A 19,000-nucleotide genomic window follows, 5' to 3' on the forward strand; every position below is an offset into this window, starting at 1 on the left:
AAAGATGTTTTGACTTTGTGAGAAAATGCTGTGGGTTTGAGAAAGAGAGACAGGTTTATCTAGAAAAATAATTTTTGATGTCATAAAGAAACATGAAATTACAAATTCTACTCATTCTGCAGAGTTTAGTACAGAGTCATCTAGAACTGAACCAGTTTAATTCTGAGCTGCCCCTGGGGCAGAAACACTTCCATAGAACTCCAACCAAGTCATGGCCGACTTGAGAGGTCTCTCTTTATATTTGCTGGAAAATGCTTGCTCAGGATTAGATTCAACCTTCTGTGGAATCTTCAAAGATATGAGTCAATGGGAAATCTCCCAACCCCTTCAGGCTCTGGTCCCCTATGGAGAATGACAAGACTCCATCTAACTATGCCCTGCAAAACAGAGGAAAGACAGAACAATGAGACACTGTCTGCAAAACCCAATGTAGCTTTTGTCTTTTAGGTTGTCCTGGTGTGGCACAGTAGGATCAGCACTGGCCTGTGAAACACAAGGTCAGCAGTTCAACCCCACCAGCTGCTCCTCAAAAATCTTATATAAGGTTGCTATGAGTTGGAACCAACGAGACGAGATGGTACTTAGTAACAAAAGCAAATCTAACTACAGTCTTGACTTGGAAACTATCTAAAGGCCCATTATCATGAATTTAAATGTACATCTAAATCCTAAATCTGTTACATACTTTTTCTTAAGATGCAAGTGGTATTGTTAGATTGCTTCTCTATAGCAGTTTACTTTGATCAAGAAATATTAGATACCAGATTTATGAGAGTTCTACCAAAGTAATACACTAATCCCTCTCCTTGCTCAGGTTTATTCCAGAATCCTGGGAAAACCCTTGACCTTTTGATGCCTCTCACCTAGAATGTAGAATATGATGGCAATGCCCACCTACCTGAGAAAGGAACAATGAGATAACGTCTACAAAGATCTGACATTAAATAAAATAAAAACCTTATTAAGACATCTACATAAAAGCTCTTATTGACACAAGCTCTTACTTGTGACAAACATGGGGTAACATTTCAAACCAAAGACCTATTATATAAAGGAAGCAATTAAGAGTCCAGAACATTGTAGCATTGTAGCTATGTGGCACTCCCTTATGAGAACATGATCCAAGAATATGAAGGTGGACAAAAGGGTACAGGACCAGTCTAGTTTCCGGGGGATGGATCTGATCTGATTCACCCTTCAGATTTAAAATAACCTCTCAAGAGACAAGCAGAGGCAGGAATGCTGCCTCGAACTTTGCAGCTTTTCTCTGTGTGACATTTCCCAGTCCACTGGGTTCTCACCAGCTCATAGGATTTGATTTACAGTGTAGAGGCACAGAGTTACAGCAATGGAAGCTGTAAAAAGAACTATCAGCAATAAGGAGGGGAGTGGCATGCATTAATTTTATAAAAGTGCAAACACTTCTTTCTAAGGCATGTTCTCCTTATTGCCACTATCTGAGATTTAATCAGCTTAACATTTGTGTCAACAGCTTTGAGCAGGGAGATACATTCTCAGCCAGTGATCCCAGTGACCTTGGGGAGGAATGTAGTCTCCTGAAGAAAGAAAGGCACTAGATGTGAAGTTCTCCAAATAGCAACCAACCAATCAATACTCTTAATGCACATCTGAGAGAGGCTACTGTCGTTAGCGTTAGCCTTCTTGATTTGTTCTTTATCACTGGCACTGTAGTCTTTGTTCCCTGCCTGGACCGCTACTATCCAAACATGAGAAACAGAACCTTATCTCCACAGACAATTTAGAAACTTAGTTCCTCATTAAAATAAGAGTACTGGAGGATAGTCCTGGTGTCGTGCTGCAGACTAATGCACTGGACGGCAAGGTCCATTTGAACCGCAAGGTCGGCAGGTAGGACTCACCAGCTGCTCCTTGGAAACTCTATATAGCATCATCGCTACGAGTCAGAACTGACTTGACAGCACTTAACAACAAGAGCAACAATAATCATACAGACACAGAGTAAAAACCACAAGTATGCAATTCATTATTTAAAAAACAAAACAAAGGTAGCTGAAATTTGTATCTTGGTAAAACAAAGTAAGTGAAAAATAAATCTAATAATCCACTGTTGCACTGAGTCATGTGTAATCAGTCTCTGCTGGCACCTGACATTATTTGGCAAACCACCCAACCAGCAGTAATATATTGAATTTGCCATTATAATCATTACAAGTTCCTAATGAAATATAAGTGAAAGTAATTCATTTATATAACAAAATAATTCATCTGGCAGTAGTCGAGCAGTTCTTACAAGTTCAAGGATGCCAATTAGTTAGTCATAGCAGCCCTGAAAGGGACATTCAAAATTCTTAGGAAATTATTTGAGTTATGATGGATAAATAGTCACATTTTTTGTTTTTAATTCAGAATGCAAATAACAAGTCCTATAATATGCCACAGGGAAAAAAAACACACACGTTTCAAACTATATTTCAAACCAAAAGTATGAATTCTTCAAGCATATGTGATATAGCAATGGGAAAGTTTCTTAAAAACTAAGAGGTACCCTATAAAAATAATTCACTAGGCTGACATTGCCAGGTTGGTATCATAGCACATGTAACATATTTGGGGTCAGTTTCCTATCACCACAAAATCTACACTACTTAGGAAGAGGCAGGAATTCTTCATGGTAACTATTCTCAAGTATTTGACTTCAACAAATGAGTTATTGTGATAGATGCTGATAAGGAGCAAGTGCTTCTGTTACTTGAGTTAAGCCCTTAAAACTGTTTATTTTAAGAGCATTTCTAAATCAAAGATCAGAATAAACCACTGTTTATGCTTAAGATAAGAGGCATGATCACCCAAATTGCTTTGAAAGCTAATCTTTGATCAGAATCTATGAGACACATTAAGACAGAAATTTTTCTTTTGAAGTAGCAAGGCTTAGTACTGATATATAATAAGTAAGAGAAAAAAGTGTCATGCAATGAACTCCCAGTTTTTAATCTCTCTAACAAGAGTCTAAGGAGCTCTGGTAGCAAGTTGGTTGCGAATCGGGCTGTGAATCTCATGGTCAGCAATTCGAAACTACCAGTTGTTCTGTGGGAGAAAGATGAGGCTTTCTGCTCCCATAAAGATTTACAGTCTCGGAAACCCTGTACAGGGTCGCTATGAGTCAGAACCAACTCCACAGCACGTAACAACAACAACAAGAGTCTATGTACAGGTTCCTCATGAGCATAATGAAGTGTTCCAGAATACTCATTTTCTGCAGCATTGTCCATAGCTTGACATGATCCACATATTCAAAAGCTTTTGCATAGTCAATAAAGCACAGGTAAACATCATTCTGGTATTCTCTGCTTTCAGTCAAGATCTACTTGATGCCAGCAATGGTATCCCTCATTCCACATCCTCGTCTGAATCAGACTTGAACCTCTGGAAGTTCCCTGTCAATGTACTGCTGTAGCTGGTTTTGAATTATCTTTAGCAAAATTTTACTTACATGTGATATTAATGATATTGTCCTATGATTTCACATTCCATTGGGCACTGGTTGGTTAAAAGTTATGAAAGGTGCACACCGACATAGTATTCTTTCACCATACTTATTCAATCTGTATGTTGTTGTTGTTATGTGCCGTGGAGTTGGTTCCAACCCATAACGACCCTGTACAGGGTTTCCGAGGCTGTAAATCTTTACGGGAGCAGAAAGCCTCATCTTTCTCCCGCGGAACAACTGGTAGTTTCGAATTGCTGACCATGAGATTCACAGCCTGGATCAATAAGTAACATCATGATAAATGGGAAAAGACTGAAGTTGTCAAAGACTTTATTTTGCTTGGATCCAAGATCAACACTCATAGAAGCTGTTGTTGTTGTTAGGTGCCATCGAGTCAGCACGGACTCATAGTGACCCTAATGCACAGCAGAACAAAACACTGCCCGATCCTGGGCCAACCTCACTACTGTTGCCATGCTTGAGTCCATTGATGCTTCCACTTGGCCAATCCATCTCGTTGGGGGTCTTCCTCTTTTTCTCTGACCCTCCACTTTACCAAACATGATATCCTTCTCCAGCAACTTGTCCCTCCTCACAATATGTCTGAAGTACGAAAGACGAAGTTTAGCCATCCTGGCCTCCAAGGAGCACTCTGGCTGCACTTCTTCCAAAACGGATCTGTTAGTTCTTTTGGCAGCCCATGGCACTTTTAATATACTCCTCCAACACCACAACTCAAAAGCATCAATTCTTCTACGGTCTTCCTGATTCACTGTCCAGCTTTTGCATGCATATGAGATTATTGAAAATACCATGACTTGGGTCAGGTGCACCTTAGTTCTCAAGCTGACATCTTTGCTCTTCAACACTTTCAAAAAGTCTTGCGCAGTAGATTTGCCTAACCCAATATGTTGTTTGATTTCTTGGAAAGCTCATGGAAGCAGCAGTCCAGAAAACAAACGAAGTATTGCATTAAGCAAATATGCTACACAAGACCTCTTTAAAGTGTTCTTTAAAGAGCAAAAATGTCAGTTTAAGGACGAAAGTACGCCTGACTCAAAGCATGGTATTTTCTATAGCCTCGTATGCATGTGTAAGGTAGACAATGAATAAGGAAGACCATAGAAGAATTGATATATCTGTGTTATGGTATTGGAAAAGAATATTAAAGGTACCATGGACTGCCAGAAGAACAAACAGATCTGTTGGAAGAAGTGCAGCCAGAATGCTCCTTAGAAACCAAGATGGCCAGACTTCTCTCATATTTTGGACATATTATCAAGAGGGAGAAAACATAATGCTTAGTAAAACTGAGAGACAGTGAAAAAGAGTGAGACCCCAATGAGACAGATTGGCACCGTAGCAGCAGTAACGGGGCTCAAGTGCAGCAGCAATTGTGAGGACAGTGCAGAACCAGGCAGTGTTTTGTTCTGTTGTACATAGGGCCACTGAGAGTTGGAACTGACTCAGTGGCACTTAACAACAACTAACAAGAGTAGGGAAGGATTGGTGATCTACTTCCAAAACCATCAGGTACTGAAAACCCTCTGGAATAGTTTTGCTCTGGCAAACAAGGGTTCTCTTGAGTTGAAATCAACTCCACTCCAACTGGTTTTAACAGTTTCTTTGTAGCAAGATAAATGAAAGCTCAAACAGAAAAAGACAAAAGGTTTTCTCTAGCAAGTTGATTGACTTCCTTTTCAACAGAAGCCCATTATCACATAATTACTATAGAGATGCTACTCCTTTATTTGACTGGGTTATTTACATATTCGTTATACTCTGTGTCTTCCCATAAAGATTTGAAAAGAAGCCAGATTTCAAATATAGAATTTATGTAATTGATATTTAGAAAGTATCTGTCAAAAGGCAACATTACTAACTAAGGCTTTACAGATTCACACTGTCAAAATCAGACATAGCAATGTTGATTTATAAGGGTTGCTAGGAGTGCTGGTGTGGTGCTGTGGGTTAGTGCACCATATTACAAAGCCGTTTGAACTGTAAGGTTGGCGGTTCAAGCTCACCAGTTGCTCCTTGGGAACCCTATACAGGGTTCACTATGGGTTGGATTTGACTCCATGGCACTTAACAACAACAACAAAATGAGTCATAATAGATTAAACAGCCATGGGTTGGGTTAGTACAGGAAACCATTTGCATATGAAAACCTGAATTCTGAGATATTCTCATTTTCATTCTTTACTAAGGTTCCTTTTCTTGCTAAACAATTTTTGATTTCTGGCAAACTCTGAAGTAGAATTTCAACAGTTAAGAGTTGAGATATGGTAACTGGCTTGACCATTGCTAGAATTTAACTCATTTTTTTAACACTTGAGTACAATGAGTGCAAGTTTTGTACATTTTCCTTTTCAATAAAACTTTCCAAACATCTGTATGTTTCTTTCAAAGGCCTTACTGCAGTTTTGTATATCATCTTGTTGATTGTCATCGTTTTTGTATTTAAAGATTTCATCATTATGATGTTTTAGAAATCTGAAAACTGAGGCAAAGAAACTATGTAATCTACCTAGAGATCACTGCTGGCCAGCGACAAGGCTGACAAGATCATTTCTTCACTAAATTGTACTTGCTTTCATAAATTTGCATCAATAACAGAGATATTTACATGTCCCCCCTGCCCCCTCAGATCTATCATTGGATATATCCCACTCCTGTTGCTATGGAGGAGTTTCCAGCTCATAGAAGGCCCTGTGTTGTTGGTAAGTGCCATCTAGTCAGCTCCAGCTCATAGCAATCCTATATAGGGTTTCCCAGGAGTGGCTGATGGGTTTGAACCGCTGATCTTGCAGTCCAGTACATTATCCTGCATCACTACACCAGGACTCTAGTGACCCTATTAGTGATGCTATAAAGATAAGCACAGGACGGCAAACCACAAGGTCAATGATTTGAGCCTACCAGCCGATCAGGAGGAGAAAGATGAGGCTTTCTGCTCCAGAGAAGATTTACAGACTCAGAAACCCCATACAGGGTCACTATGAGTTGGAACCCATTCAAGGGCACTTAACACCAGCAGCAATATAGGGTTTTCAGGACTGTAAATTTTTACTGCAGGGCACAGCCTCATTTTTCTCCAGCTCAGCGACTGGTGGGTTTGAACTGGCCACCTGTGGTTAGCAGTCCAAGCCCTGGGATTGAATTAAAAAATCGGATAGTGGAAAATATGTGAAAATCTGTCAATGTACGCCTGGGTTATAGACTCATATGGGAGTTGCACTGCTACATTAGGGAGGCAGACCCGCGCTGTTACTCACGCGGGGGTGACACCCTTGGGCAGCCCCAGGGCGTTGACGGCCACTGGCGGCGGTGGCAGCGGTTGTGAAGGCAGCAGGGTACTGAGGAAGCCCGCGGGCGTCTGGCTGTGGCCGTGGCCATAGCGGGCTACCGGCGAGGGGCAGTGGGAGCCCGGGCTCGTGAGCGGCGGCGGCGGTGATGGCAGAGGGAACGCGTCGGGCACGGGGTAGGTGGTCGTGGGGCTGAAGACTGGGGGCGGTGGCGGAGGCGGCGGGGGCGAAGGAGTGGACCGACCCCATGGAGCCTCGGACTCGGCGCTGAAGGGTTGCGCGAAGGGTGGCACAGGCGCGCGGCCAAACTGCTTCAGCGTCGGGGACATGGGTGACGGAAGGCTGGAGGAGCTGGGGCTGGAGGCCGGCGTGCCTTGGCCAGACGCGGGGCCCAAGTTCTGGGCAGCGATGAACTGCTTGGGACGCGCGTAATTGAAGGAGCCGGAGGACTGCATGGCGGGGGCGGAGCGGGAGGCGAGTGCGCTCATGGGCTCTGGGGACGCGGGCGACTCGCAGGCCGCAAGCTCTGGGAAGGCAGGCGGCGGCGGGAAGGGTGGTGAGGGCGGCGCGCTGCGTGGAGCGCTGGCTTCCTGTTCCAGGCGGATTTGGTTCTGGAGTTGTTGGATTTTCAGAGGGTCCCTAGAATAAGACAGAAAAGCGACATCTTCAGAGAGTGAAACAGAAGTCATGTTCATTTTACGTACAGAGTTTAAATATTATGCATAGTTTGCCATTTCTACTCCAAAGTATACCCGGTGATTTAGGTAGTTACTAGTCTGAAGTTATGTTGTCTGTATAATTCTGGAAGACGCTCAAAATCCATTAAGTATGTTTGGTTATCTCAAAGACTTGACTATGTACCCAAGATGACCCAAACCAGTTTAAAAATTGTGGTGAGAATTTTGTGGGCCGTCCAGAAGCCAAAACTCAATTCAAACATAATCAGAACTATTAAGAGAAAAACTTTGGACATGAATTCTCAGTCCTCTCATTTGTAAGCATTTTTTTTTTTTTTAAAGTAACGCTTGACAAGTTATTTTTGGCAGATTTAGGTTAGTCCAATTTTTCTAAATCAATGCTGTCATCTCTGACTGAATAAATATCACAGGCTGATTTTACTTTTTGAAAATCCCTTTTAATAGCTACATTTTCCCCTGTAAAAAGCCTTTGTTGTTGTTGTTAGGTGATGTCAAGTTGGTTTGGACTCATAGGGACCCTGGATAGGGTTTCCAAGGAGCGGCTGGTGAGTTTGAACTGCAGACCTTGTGGTTCAAACCAACCTTGCGATCCCGTGCTTTATCCCACAGTGCCACACCAGGACTCCAAACCAAAACAAAAAAAACTTTACCATATGCAAAAATTTAATATTAAGCTCTGAACTGCAAATTACTTATATGAATTTTAATACATAGCAACATTTTGTGCACATGAAAATATTCCTTAAATACTCTCTTTAGAAAAAAGAGGTAGTCTGAATTTTAATTTTTGTAATAATAAAAGCTGGTGAGCAGCTAACATTTAACTAAAATTGTACGTCCAAGTCGCCTTTTATGTGACTAAGATAGTGATCAATGGCTGTCAAAAGAAACTTCAACAGAAGGTGGTGCTGTAACAAGCAGCTACAAGAGGAGGTGAACGGGAGAAAGTCTTTGAAAAGGAACAGCTATGATTCTAACTTTAAACCTCTTAAAACTAAAATATAAAACCCGAAAATTTCTTATCTTAATCTTCAAAACTCAAGTTTTCAGAAAGTTAAAGTAGTAAAAGGAACTGAAGTTGCTGATAAAAAGTTAAAAATAGAAAAAGAAAAAAGATTTAGCTGTTATCAAAAACTCCTAAGATGTGAGGACATAAAGCAAAGAAGTTAAAAATTCCCTCCTGTGTGCATACTACTCTCTTCTTTCAGTATCCAGCCAAATGATTACACTTAAATCCATGAAAATACAGACCAAAGAAACACTAGTGCTCTTTCCATTGTTTTGGAAGCTGAAAAGTATAAAGAGCAGATGATTCTATATGATACTATGTGCAGAGAGTATCAAAGATTCAAAGAGCAAGGAGGGTCTTGTTAGATTGAATCTGTGTGTCTTAAAAGCAGCCATGCTGCTGTTGCCTGGTCTCACCAGATGTCTGTGTGGTTTGGGTAGACTGTCCAGCACATGTCATGTCCTCCTGTACTCATGAATTTAAATTTATTGGCCCCGAAATAGAACTCATAAAAGCCATTCACTAGCCCTAAAACTCATCATCCAGAACTCTCATTCTGAATCCATAAATACGTCTTTCTGGTCTCCTTTTCTTCATAAACTCAGATATATACATTTCTAGCTAAGGCAAAATGCATCTAATCCCTGGAGTGTTGATCATCAACACTCTTCTACTAACCTGTGCATTTGGATTGCAAGTGCTCTTTGTGGCCCTCCTCAAAGGTAAAGCCATTGCTTTCCTACTCTGTTCTAGCCTAGGCTCAAAGCAGCCAGAGCCACCCACAGCTGTGTTTTAAGGTATTTTAAGCATGGCCTGACATCAGCAAATAGCTGTGTGTAGTGGCTTGGCATAAACTGCTAGAGGCATCTTATCCTGCCCTGTATCCGGTCTGATAGTTCTCTGCCCTGGGATTAGGAAGTGACTCCTGAGAAATATTCTGGAAAGCCCAGACTACCCCTTTATTTATTGGAGTCCTGGTGTGGCACTTGTGGGATAAAGCACTGGACCTCAAGGTCAATTTGAAACATAAAGTTGGCAGTTCAAGCTCACCAACCACTCCTTGTAAAACCTTATCTGACTAATCAATCCTCGCCTCTCCTTCCGGAAACCCACGTAGTGGTCTGAGCAGGTCTCAGACCCCGATAACAAATGACAGCTCCAGTCATTATTAACATAGCATTTCACCAGAAATGAGTAGGCATGCTAGTGATTTGACTGCTAGTGTATATCCCAAAGAAGACCTGACTAGGGTTTCCACTTTTTGTCAGTTTTTCAGTGGTTCAGCACTGGATGAGGACTATATTATTAATGTAGGGTGTTGAAAGGGGTGGGGAAGAGAAAGCAAGACAATGTTTTGAATTTTCAAGTGTCTATCACTTTTGTAAAGGAGCTCTGGTAGCGTAGTTGTTACGTATCGGGCTGCTAACCTCAGGGTCATCAGTTCCAAACTACCAGCTGTTCCGCAGGAGAAAGATGAGGCGTTCTGCTCCCGTAAAGATTTACAGCCTCAGAAACCCTGTACAGGGTTGCTATGAGTCGGAACTGATTCCACAGGACATAACAACAACAACAACATCACTTTTGTAAAAAAATAATGTTTTTTGTTTGCTTTTCAAATGCCTGAGTTAAATGGATCTGAAACCTGGATTCTGAGATGACAAAATGCACAATTCAATAGCATTTTCTCAATTCTCATTAAGCTATTTTTATAAAATCTGATTTTCAGAGGCAAAAAGACAAACAGTAAGGTACCAGAAAGGCAAGATTGCCTGTCATTTGGATATTACTTAACATTATTTGTTATAAAAATTAACTGTTTCTTGGTTTCTCCTTTTCTTTGTGCTATCCTACCTCTGAAATTGGAAGAGGGAAATGAAATATGAAACCCTTGAAAGTACTGTTTAAATTTTGAAAATAGTGAATGAGTTGAAAAAGAAGAGTTGTAGACAAACTCTAGTTGCAAGAATAATGCTCTGTAATTGTTTAAGCCCTATTATTTTAAGTCTTTGAGAATTTGCAAAACTACTTTATTAAATTCCACCCAGTTTCTTTTTTCTCCTTCTCCCCATCAAACCCACAATTTAACAAGTCTAAGAAATTTCTTCCTCTAATTGCAAAGATTTCAATCATTAAGAAAATAAGACTGTCCAGACTTTTTATTGTGCACTGGGCACAGTCCATTGCAAATGGGTAAAATGGAGTTTTAAGTAACTTGTTCAAGGTCACACACAGAATAAGTTACCTGCAAAGTCAGGTTAGAACTTGCATTTGTCTCTGGCTCATGAACATAAAATAACCTTGGCCTACAGTTTGATTAAAAACAAAAAAATATTTTTGGTCTTATTTCCCTCCTAATGATTTTCAAGGTCCTTAGATGGCCTAAATGGTTGTGTTCAACTACTAACCTAAAGATTGGCAGTTCAAACCCAACCAATGGTGTTGCATAACAAAGTCCTGGCAATCTTTTTCCATACAGATTACAGCTAAGAAAACTCAATGGAGCAGTTTGTAATGCATGAGATCACCATGAGTTGGAATCTACCCCACAGAAATGGGTTTAGGATTTTCGTTATCATTTGTCTTTTGTTGTTGTTGTTATGTGCTGTGGAGTCGGTTACGACTCATAGCGACCCTGTACAGGGTTTCCAAGGCTGTAAATCTTTACGGGAGCAGAAAGCCTCATCTTTCTCCTGTGGACCATCTGGTAGTTTTGAACTGCTGACCTTGCAGTTCACACTCTGATTTGTAACCACTACGCTACCAGAGCTCCTTTTAGGTTCCTTGTAATCATAGCAACAAAGATTTTTAAGATCTAAATCATTAGTTAAGGTTAGGTTTTACATTATTTTAAAAAGATCTGACTTCCAACTTAATTCTTTTTAAAATGAAATGGTGTGCCTCTCTGTATACAGGGTAGATAAGGACAGGCAATTTAGACATTGGCTACCTAAAATGAGGGGGTTATAAAGGCACGAAGTGACTGGCTTACAAGTTTTCAAGAGGAAGTTTAGTTTGAGTATGTGTGAGAAGATAGAGTCCCCACTGAAGAGTTTTTATCTTGCCTGGTGAAAAGAGATGGGGATAAGATTTTTATGATTCAATAGTGAGTAACTACTAGTCATGACTAATTGCAACTATCACAACTGTAAAGATAGAAGTTTTGTAACAAGGGGAGAGTTGTTAATCTTATAGTCCAAAAACAGAGGACCCTAGGACCATTAAGGGAGAAGAGCCCAAGCAGAATGTGGGCCCTATTCAGAGAAGCTGTGACACCAGAAAGGGAGCATCTGAGGACTCTAGACTCATGGAAAGAGATGGACTGAGTGCTGGCAGCCAGGAGGCAGGTTTGCAGAATGTGCCCTTTGGTTGTTTAAATTATTATATATTCCTGAGTGTTTTTATGTACATCTTCCCAGTCCCCCCCCACCCAAGAAAACAAAACACCAAAATAAAGACTGAGGGAATGGAAGCAAATACTGCTGAATTATGATGCACGGAGGGGATTGTAATCATTGCAATGAAACGATAGTGTTTCATTACAATGTTCTCCCATGTAAACTATCACTCAGTTCACAATAATAATAATAAAAAAAAGGTGCAAAAATTAGAAGATCTTAGCAGTTTAGGAAGGAAGTATGCAAATATTAACTCAAACTATTCCTCTCCTAAATTACAGAAAATCAAGATCCCTTCTCTCTCTACTCCAGTGATATTCACAAAGCTTTCAATAATAACTGTTTTATGGTGGGGGTGATGGTAGTGTGCTGTGGAGTTGGTTCCAACTCATAGTAACCCTGCATAGGGTTTCTGAGACTGTAAATCTTTACGGGAACAGAAAGCCTCATCTTTCTCCCATGGAACGGCTGGTTGTTTCAAATTGCTGAACCTGAGGTTAGCAGCCTGACTCGTAAACTCATTAACTATTTTATAAAGCACTGAAAAAGGCAAAGATTTAGGTTTAACAGGGATAAAAAAGGAGAACTAGAATCCAATTGCCTTTCCAAATCAATAATCTGTCTTCTACTAGAGTAAAGTAACCTTGAAAACAGGATCCAGGCTTAAAACAGAGTAGGAGTCCCAAACAACAGAGCAGTCCAGGAGAAAAAAGTTAGATGGATTTGGAGTTGGATTATCCTGGGTCTAGAGGGCTAGGAGGAAGAGAGATCTTTACAATATGGGGACAATGCTTCAATTACTGCAGGGGATTTTCCTCCTTACTGTTCCCCAAAGCAAGGAGGCTTGGTCTGGGAACAGCAGTGCCGGGAAGGAGAATATGGGTGGGAAGAGGAACTGGAGATGGAGTGAGTTTCCAGAGGAGCTAAGACCTTTTCACCGTGGCTCCTCACCTAGTCACAAGGCCATCAGGTGGAAAATGTCACTCATCATATGGCTGTCACTGAAGTGACTCAGGTACAACAACTCCAGGAGATAGACATTATCCCCACTTTTCTTAATTCCCCAGAGGCAAGGGAGGTCAAGTAACTTGTCTAACAGCACTGAGCTTAGTTTAGTCATGGCAGAACCTGGGTTTGTGAGCTTCAAAGCTATACCATTCTCTCCAGAGTCCTCAGTAAACAAAACGAGTTTTAAAAATGTTAACTATTATCACTATATATCACATTTCCCTCTGGAGGACTGCAGTGTAATGTCAAAAGATATGAAAGCAAGTTTCTAGAAAACAACTTTTATGTAAAGTAGAAATTCACAGTATGTCTTTTCTGGAGCAGTATTTAGACTGCAGGAACCAATTCATCCCTTGATCATGCTAATAAATACTAGAGTATTTATAATTGTCTGGAAAACCTCTTGGGAACATGGAACTGGAAAACATTTTTACTTTAAAAATAAATATGCTCTTGGTTTATGCATTTTATTTCACTTTTGAAGTTTTTTTTTTACAGAAGCCATTAGATGATGAAGAGTTGTAATACTTTATTTACTCCCTAAACTGAGGGTTCTTCTGGTCCTGTTACTTCTAAGCATTTTTAAAGCTGGGACTGTGACTTCAAGCATCCTCACAACACCCAACACTAAACATGGCTGACACATCCCTGTCAATGACAATGATTATTTTTAAATGTTAAATCTTGGCTGTAATTTCTGTACCGCACTGAGCACATCAGGTAAACTCAATGGGACAGTCCTAGATCCTACACTGAGAGGGTCCCATACTGGATTGGCGAACTTTTAGAATTTTCAAATGAAAGTAGTAAAAGTGAATTAAGGGAAAAGCTGATGGATGTTCTCACAAAACATTCCTTGTCTGGGCATAGCAAAGTGCCATGTACATGAGAGAGTTCAATATATTAAACAATTCTTGGAATTTACAACACGGAATATGAATCTTGGTGCTGTGGGATAAATCACTATACCGAAAGGTTGGTTTGAATCATAAGGTCAGCAATTCAAACTCACCAGCTGCTCCTCAGAAATCCTATACAAGGTCGTTATGAGTCGGAATTGATTCCACGGCACATAACCACCACCACTATCACTATGAGTCAGAAGTGACTTGATGGCACTTAACAATAGCTACTTATTTTTTATGGAGTCCTAGTATGACACTGTTGAGTCCTGGTGTAGCACTGTGGGTTAATGTACCAGATTGCAAAGCCGTTTGAACTACAAGGTTGGTGGTTCAAGTTCACCAGCTGCTCCATGGAAACCTGATACAGGGTCACACTGGACTACTAAATCTCAAGGTCAGCAGTTCATACCTATCAGTCGCTCCTTGGAAATTGACAGCACTTTAACAACAACAATTATTGTCCATGGTAAAAGGTATATAAATCACAATATTCAGAACAAAAATTTGCATAATAAAGATGAGGGGTTTTTTTTGTTTGTTTGTTTTTAAAGTTGCTGTCAAATCGATTTTGACTCATGTCAACCCCATGTGTATTAACTAAATAGGAAGCATTTCACTGAGTTTAGGGAGGTTATGAACTTAAGAATTCAAATACGTCCCCCTTGGGTTGGAGAAGAGGGTAAAAATAAAGACAGACTTTATACAAAGTACTGAAAACAAGAGAATTTTCAAATCAAATTAAAATTCAGTTTTGGAATGTGTGTGTGTGCTTAACATATACTGCAAAATGACATAGGTTTTCTTTATAAGAGCCCATTCTTTGATCTTTAATTCATTCAGAGCACTTTGCAAATCACACTGACTCCTTAGACAGAGCCAGAGGACTGAACACAATTACAGAGGAGGGTTCAAGGGAAGAAGTGACCTGAGGGAAATCAGCACGACTTGAATCTCTTTTAAAATGACTTGTCTTTTGCACTTAGATTAAGAACTGAATTTGACTGCTCTACAGAAAAACAGTAGCTTTTTATGTCTTAATAGATAAAGTTGATCTCCATTTGAAGTTATTCCATAAGAAAACGAGAGCAATTGCTGAGCAATTCATAATCCTCCTGAGAGTCTCTCTGGAATATGAAAGGATGGCCCCCGTGTCTTTTCTGAAGCAAGAAATAAGGACTGAGGAGTTGGAGGACAGTGTTCTGATAAAGGTCAGTACTGACATGAACCATTCCTCAGAAGATGAAGCCTGCAGCTGGCTACCCCAATGCAGAGCAAAATCCTATAGGAAGTCTGTGGAGATCAAATCTCCATGGTGTAAATAGGCAATTTGGCTCTGCGAAGGATGCAGGATATGGTCCAGAGCATTCACTGTCCCTGAAGAGAAAAAACAACAACAACTAGTACCTTGAAATAAATTGCAAGTGATAAGGGACAGGCTTTAATGATGTTTGCAGTTGTGATGGGGCTGATGAATCTGAAAGACATGGATCACTGGCATTTCAGCCTCAGCCTCTCTTTTTGCAGGAATGTGAGGTCAGGCTTTAAAAGCATGAACTCCAGCATCACATTTACATGCTTTAAGTAATTTTCATTTCTATTGCTGCTCAGGCTAGTGAGAACAGCAGGAAGATATTAGCTGCTGCTTCGTATAAAAATGATGCTAATTTAGTGGACACTGAGAGGAAAGGAATGAAGATGGACTGCTGCCAATTAAAAATGTATGGTATTAATTATCATAGACAAAGTACGTTTCTTAAGGAAAATCTGCTTCCCAACCTTTTCTGTCAATACTTGAGACAAAATCAATGATCTCATTTCTAATCGAAACATCAAAGAAAAGCTCTCTGTGAGACAAATGTTGAGAAACTTTGAAGTCCTAATGTAACATTTCTTTGAGATTTTGAAGAACTGTTTGGAGTTGGGGGGGACACTTAACTATTTTGTAATTAAGTAAAGAATTTGGCACCTTTTTAGGGATTATATGGTAATTAAAAATTTTTTCATTTTATCTTATCAAGAAGGCTTATGCCACCCTTCTGTGTCATTCCTATTATAATATAGCTTATGCTTGCTGAATTAGATATACTAAAACAGTGATGTATATGTAGTCTATGTCTGTAAAAATGAAATACTATGGGCAAAGAGCAATGTTCTTCAGAAGAAATAAACACAACCTACTGTGAATCGGGCTGCGAACCGCAAGGTCAGCAGTTCGAAACGACCAGCTGTTCCGCAGGAGAAAGATGAGGCTTTCTGCTCCCGTAAAGATTTACAGCCTTGGAAACCCTGTACAGGGTCGCTATGAGTCGGAACCGACTCCACGGCACATAACAACAACAACAACAACTGTGGCACTATAAGATAAGCACTCGATTGCTAGCCTCAAGATTGGCAGTTCAAACTCACCAGGAGATCCTCAGAAACCCTATACAGGGTTGCTCAAGATCAGAACCAATTCAGTGGCACTTAACAACAATTTACTAAGTGTTTCATTCTACAGAAAGCACAAAACAGCAATTTGTTCAATTACTTGCCCTCAAAATATTTTCCTTATCAACATTTTTCTACTCATATGTGAGACATTCAATAAATACTTGTCGAATATACTTTAAATCTCCAAATTTCTCTAACGTATGAAATTAGCTTTTCCATCAAGCTATGTTGCTGCATTTTAAAAAAGGGAATAATCGTAAAAACCAAGCCAATATTATTCAAGCTATTAACATGTAAGAACAGAGTCGACCAAACAGAGAAATGTTAAAGTGTTAGGGAGCTTCCGTTCTACTTAGCTACTTATGCCATTAGGGTAATCCCCTTACCCTCTCTAGGATTGTTTCACAACTTTAAATTGAAAATGTATAATGTCATACATGTAAAGTCCTAATAAGCTTTTAGATTTTATGAGCCCTGCTCTTAAACCCAGTAAGATTTCAACATCATGAAATAACTTTAAAGGACTAATTAACCAGCAACCAAGTCCAAGAATGGTATTTATTTGTATACATACATTAAGAATATTCTTCATATGTTATTCTTATACAGGGATTCTAAACTTATTCTAAAACTGCAGGCATCATATTTGGTTAAACCAAATGGATTAAAAAAAAAACTTTTTATTGTGAATTGATTGCAGTTTTACAGACAAGATCATCAGTTTTACATTCAGCAAATCATACACTTAAACAAATGGATTTTAAAGGCATTAAAAAAGCAGACTAAACGAATTGCATGGTAAATCTTCCTATAAGTGGAAGAATACTTTAGAACTGTGAATAATCATCACTTAATTTGTCTGTGGCAAGAGATCATAGAGAAGCTCAATGTCATCAGCCAAACAAACCCAGGAGATGACTGTAGAACAAACCGTCAATTGCTCATATGTAAGTTCAGGCTGAAGCTAAAGAAAATGAAAACACGTCCATGAGAGCCAAAATATGACCTTGAATATGTCCCACTTGGATTTAGAGACCATCTGAAGAACAGATTTGAAGCATTAGATACTAATGACCAAAGACCAGGAGCTGTGAGATGACATCAAAAACATCATACAGGAAGTAAGCAAAAAGTCATGGAAAAGACAGGAAAGAAAGAAAAGACAAAAATGGATGTCAGAAGAGACTTTGAAACTTGCTCTTGAGCATAGGGCAAGTTTCTTGGCTGGAAAAAATGAGAACGTAAAAGAGCTGAACAGAAAATTTTAAAGGTTAGTTCAAGAAGACAAAATCAAGTATTATAATGAAATGTGCAAAGACTTAAGAGTTAGAAAACCAAAAGGGAAGAACATTCAGCATTTCTCAAACTGAAAGTTTGAGAAATATATAAAAATATAAAACAATGCTATAATCATCAAAAGAGAATGGAAGGAATACACAGAGATGTTCAAGGATTTCAAGAGGTACCATATGATCAAGAACCAAAGGTATTGAAGTCCAAACTGCACTGAAGGCATTAATGAAAAATAAGGCTCCAAGAATTGACAGAATAGAAATTGAAATGTTTCAACATACTAATGAAGCAATGGGAGCACTCACTCATCTACACCAAGAAATTTGGAAGACAGCTACCTGGCCAATTGGCTGGCAAAGATCCATATCTGTGCTCATTCCAAAGACAGGTGGCTTACTGGAATGCAGAAATCATTGAACAATATCATTAACATGACATGTAAATAAAACTGTGCTAGAGATGATTTTAAAATGGTTGCAACAGTACATCAACATAGAGCTGCCAGAAATTCAACCTGGATTAAGAAGAGGATGTGAAACAAGGGATATCACTGCTGATATTTTTTGGTCAAAAGCAAAGAATACCAATGAGATGTTTACTTATACTGTACTGACTATGCAAAAGCACTCAAATATGTGGATCGTATGAACTGTGGATAATGTTGAGAAGAACGGTAATTCCAAAATGCTTACTTGTGCTCATGAGGAACCTGTACATAAACCAAGATGTAGTCATTAGAAGAGAACAAGGAATGGTTTTAAATTAGAAAAGGTGTGCATCAGGGTTGTATCCTTTCAACATACTAATTCAATCTGTATGGTGAGCAAATAATCTGAGAAAATGAATTAGATAAAGAAAAATTTGGCATCATGATTGGAGGCAGACTCATCAGCAACCTGACAAGACACAACCTTACTTGCCGGAAACAAAGAGGACTTGAAGTACTTACTGATGAGGATCAAAGTATGGATCGAACCACAATCCAAAGAAAATGCAAATCCTCACAACAGGACCAATAAATAACATCATGATAAAGAGAAAAGATTGTCAGGCTTTATTTTGCTTGTTTTCAGAATTTCCTAATCTCTAGCTCTAATCCAGACCTACATCCTGAATTCCAATTCTTTTGATTTATTTCTGTAGTCAGAAATTTGCGATTTCACTTCAAACCGAATTTATCTAAAATGGAGTCCCTTAGTCTAATTTCTCTTCCTAATAGTGTCTGATATTCAAATATTGCTAAAACAACCTTAACTCCTTATAACCTTACCTCTAACTATTTCTCTTGTCTACTTTTTCACTCACTTTCCCCCCAAATTTCCTTGACTTTTCTTTCCTTTTGGCTTTTTGCTTCTTCTTTTTAGAAGTCCTATCCCCACCAATTTCTCTATATCCGTTTGTACCCACTTCAACTCCTAATAGCATCGAGTAGTTGTTTTCTTCCCCCATCCCAACCAAATTGCTACTGTCCACAGGGTGGTG

The 19,000-nt window shown here is 39.5% G+C and overlaps 1 protein-coding gene across 1 annotated transcript in view; it reads right to left on the bottom strand.

The window, feature by feature from the left end:
* The window catches only part of PALLD (palladin, cytoskeletal associated protein), a 646,823-nt gene that overhangs the window by 67,135 nt on the left and 560,688 nt on the right, over window positions 1–19,000 (bottom strand). The window contains exon 10 of the mRNA XM_006864536.1: window positions 6,748–7,416. Within this exon, the coding sequence (XP_006864598.1) occupies window positions 6,748–7,416 (669 nt within the window). The remainder of the gene's footprint in view (window positions 1–6,747; window positions 7,417–19,000) is intronic.

Source organism: Chrysochloris asiatica, unplaced genomic scaffold (genome assembly GCF_000296735.1).
Source record: "Chrysochloris asiatica unplaced genomic scaffold, ChrAsi1.0 scaffold00066, whole genome shotgun sequence".
In the NCBI taxonomy this organism is placed as follows: Eukaryota; Metazoa; Chordata; class Mammalia; order Afrosoricida; family Chrysochloridae; genus Chrysochloris; species Chrysochloris asiatica.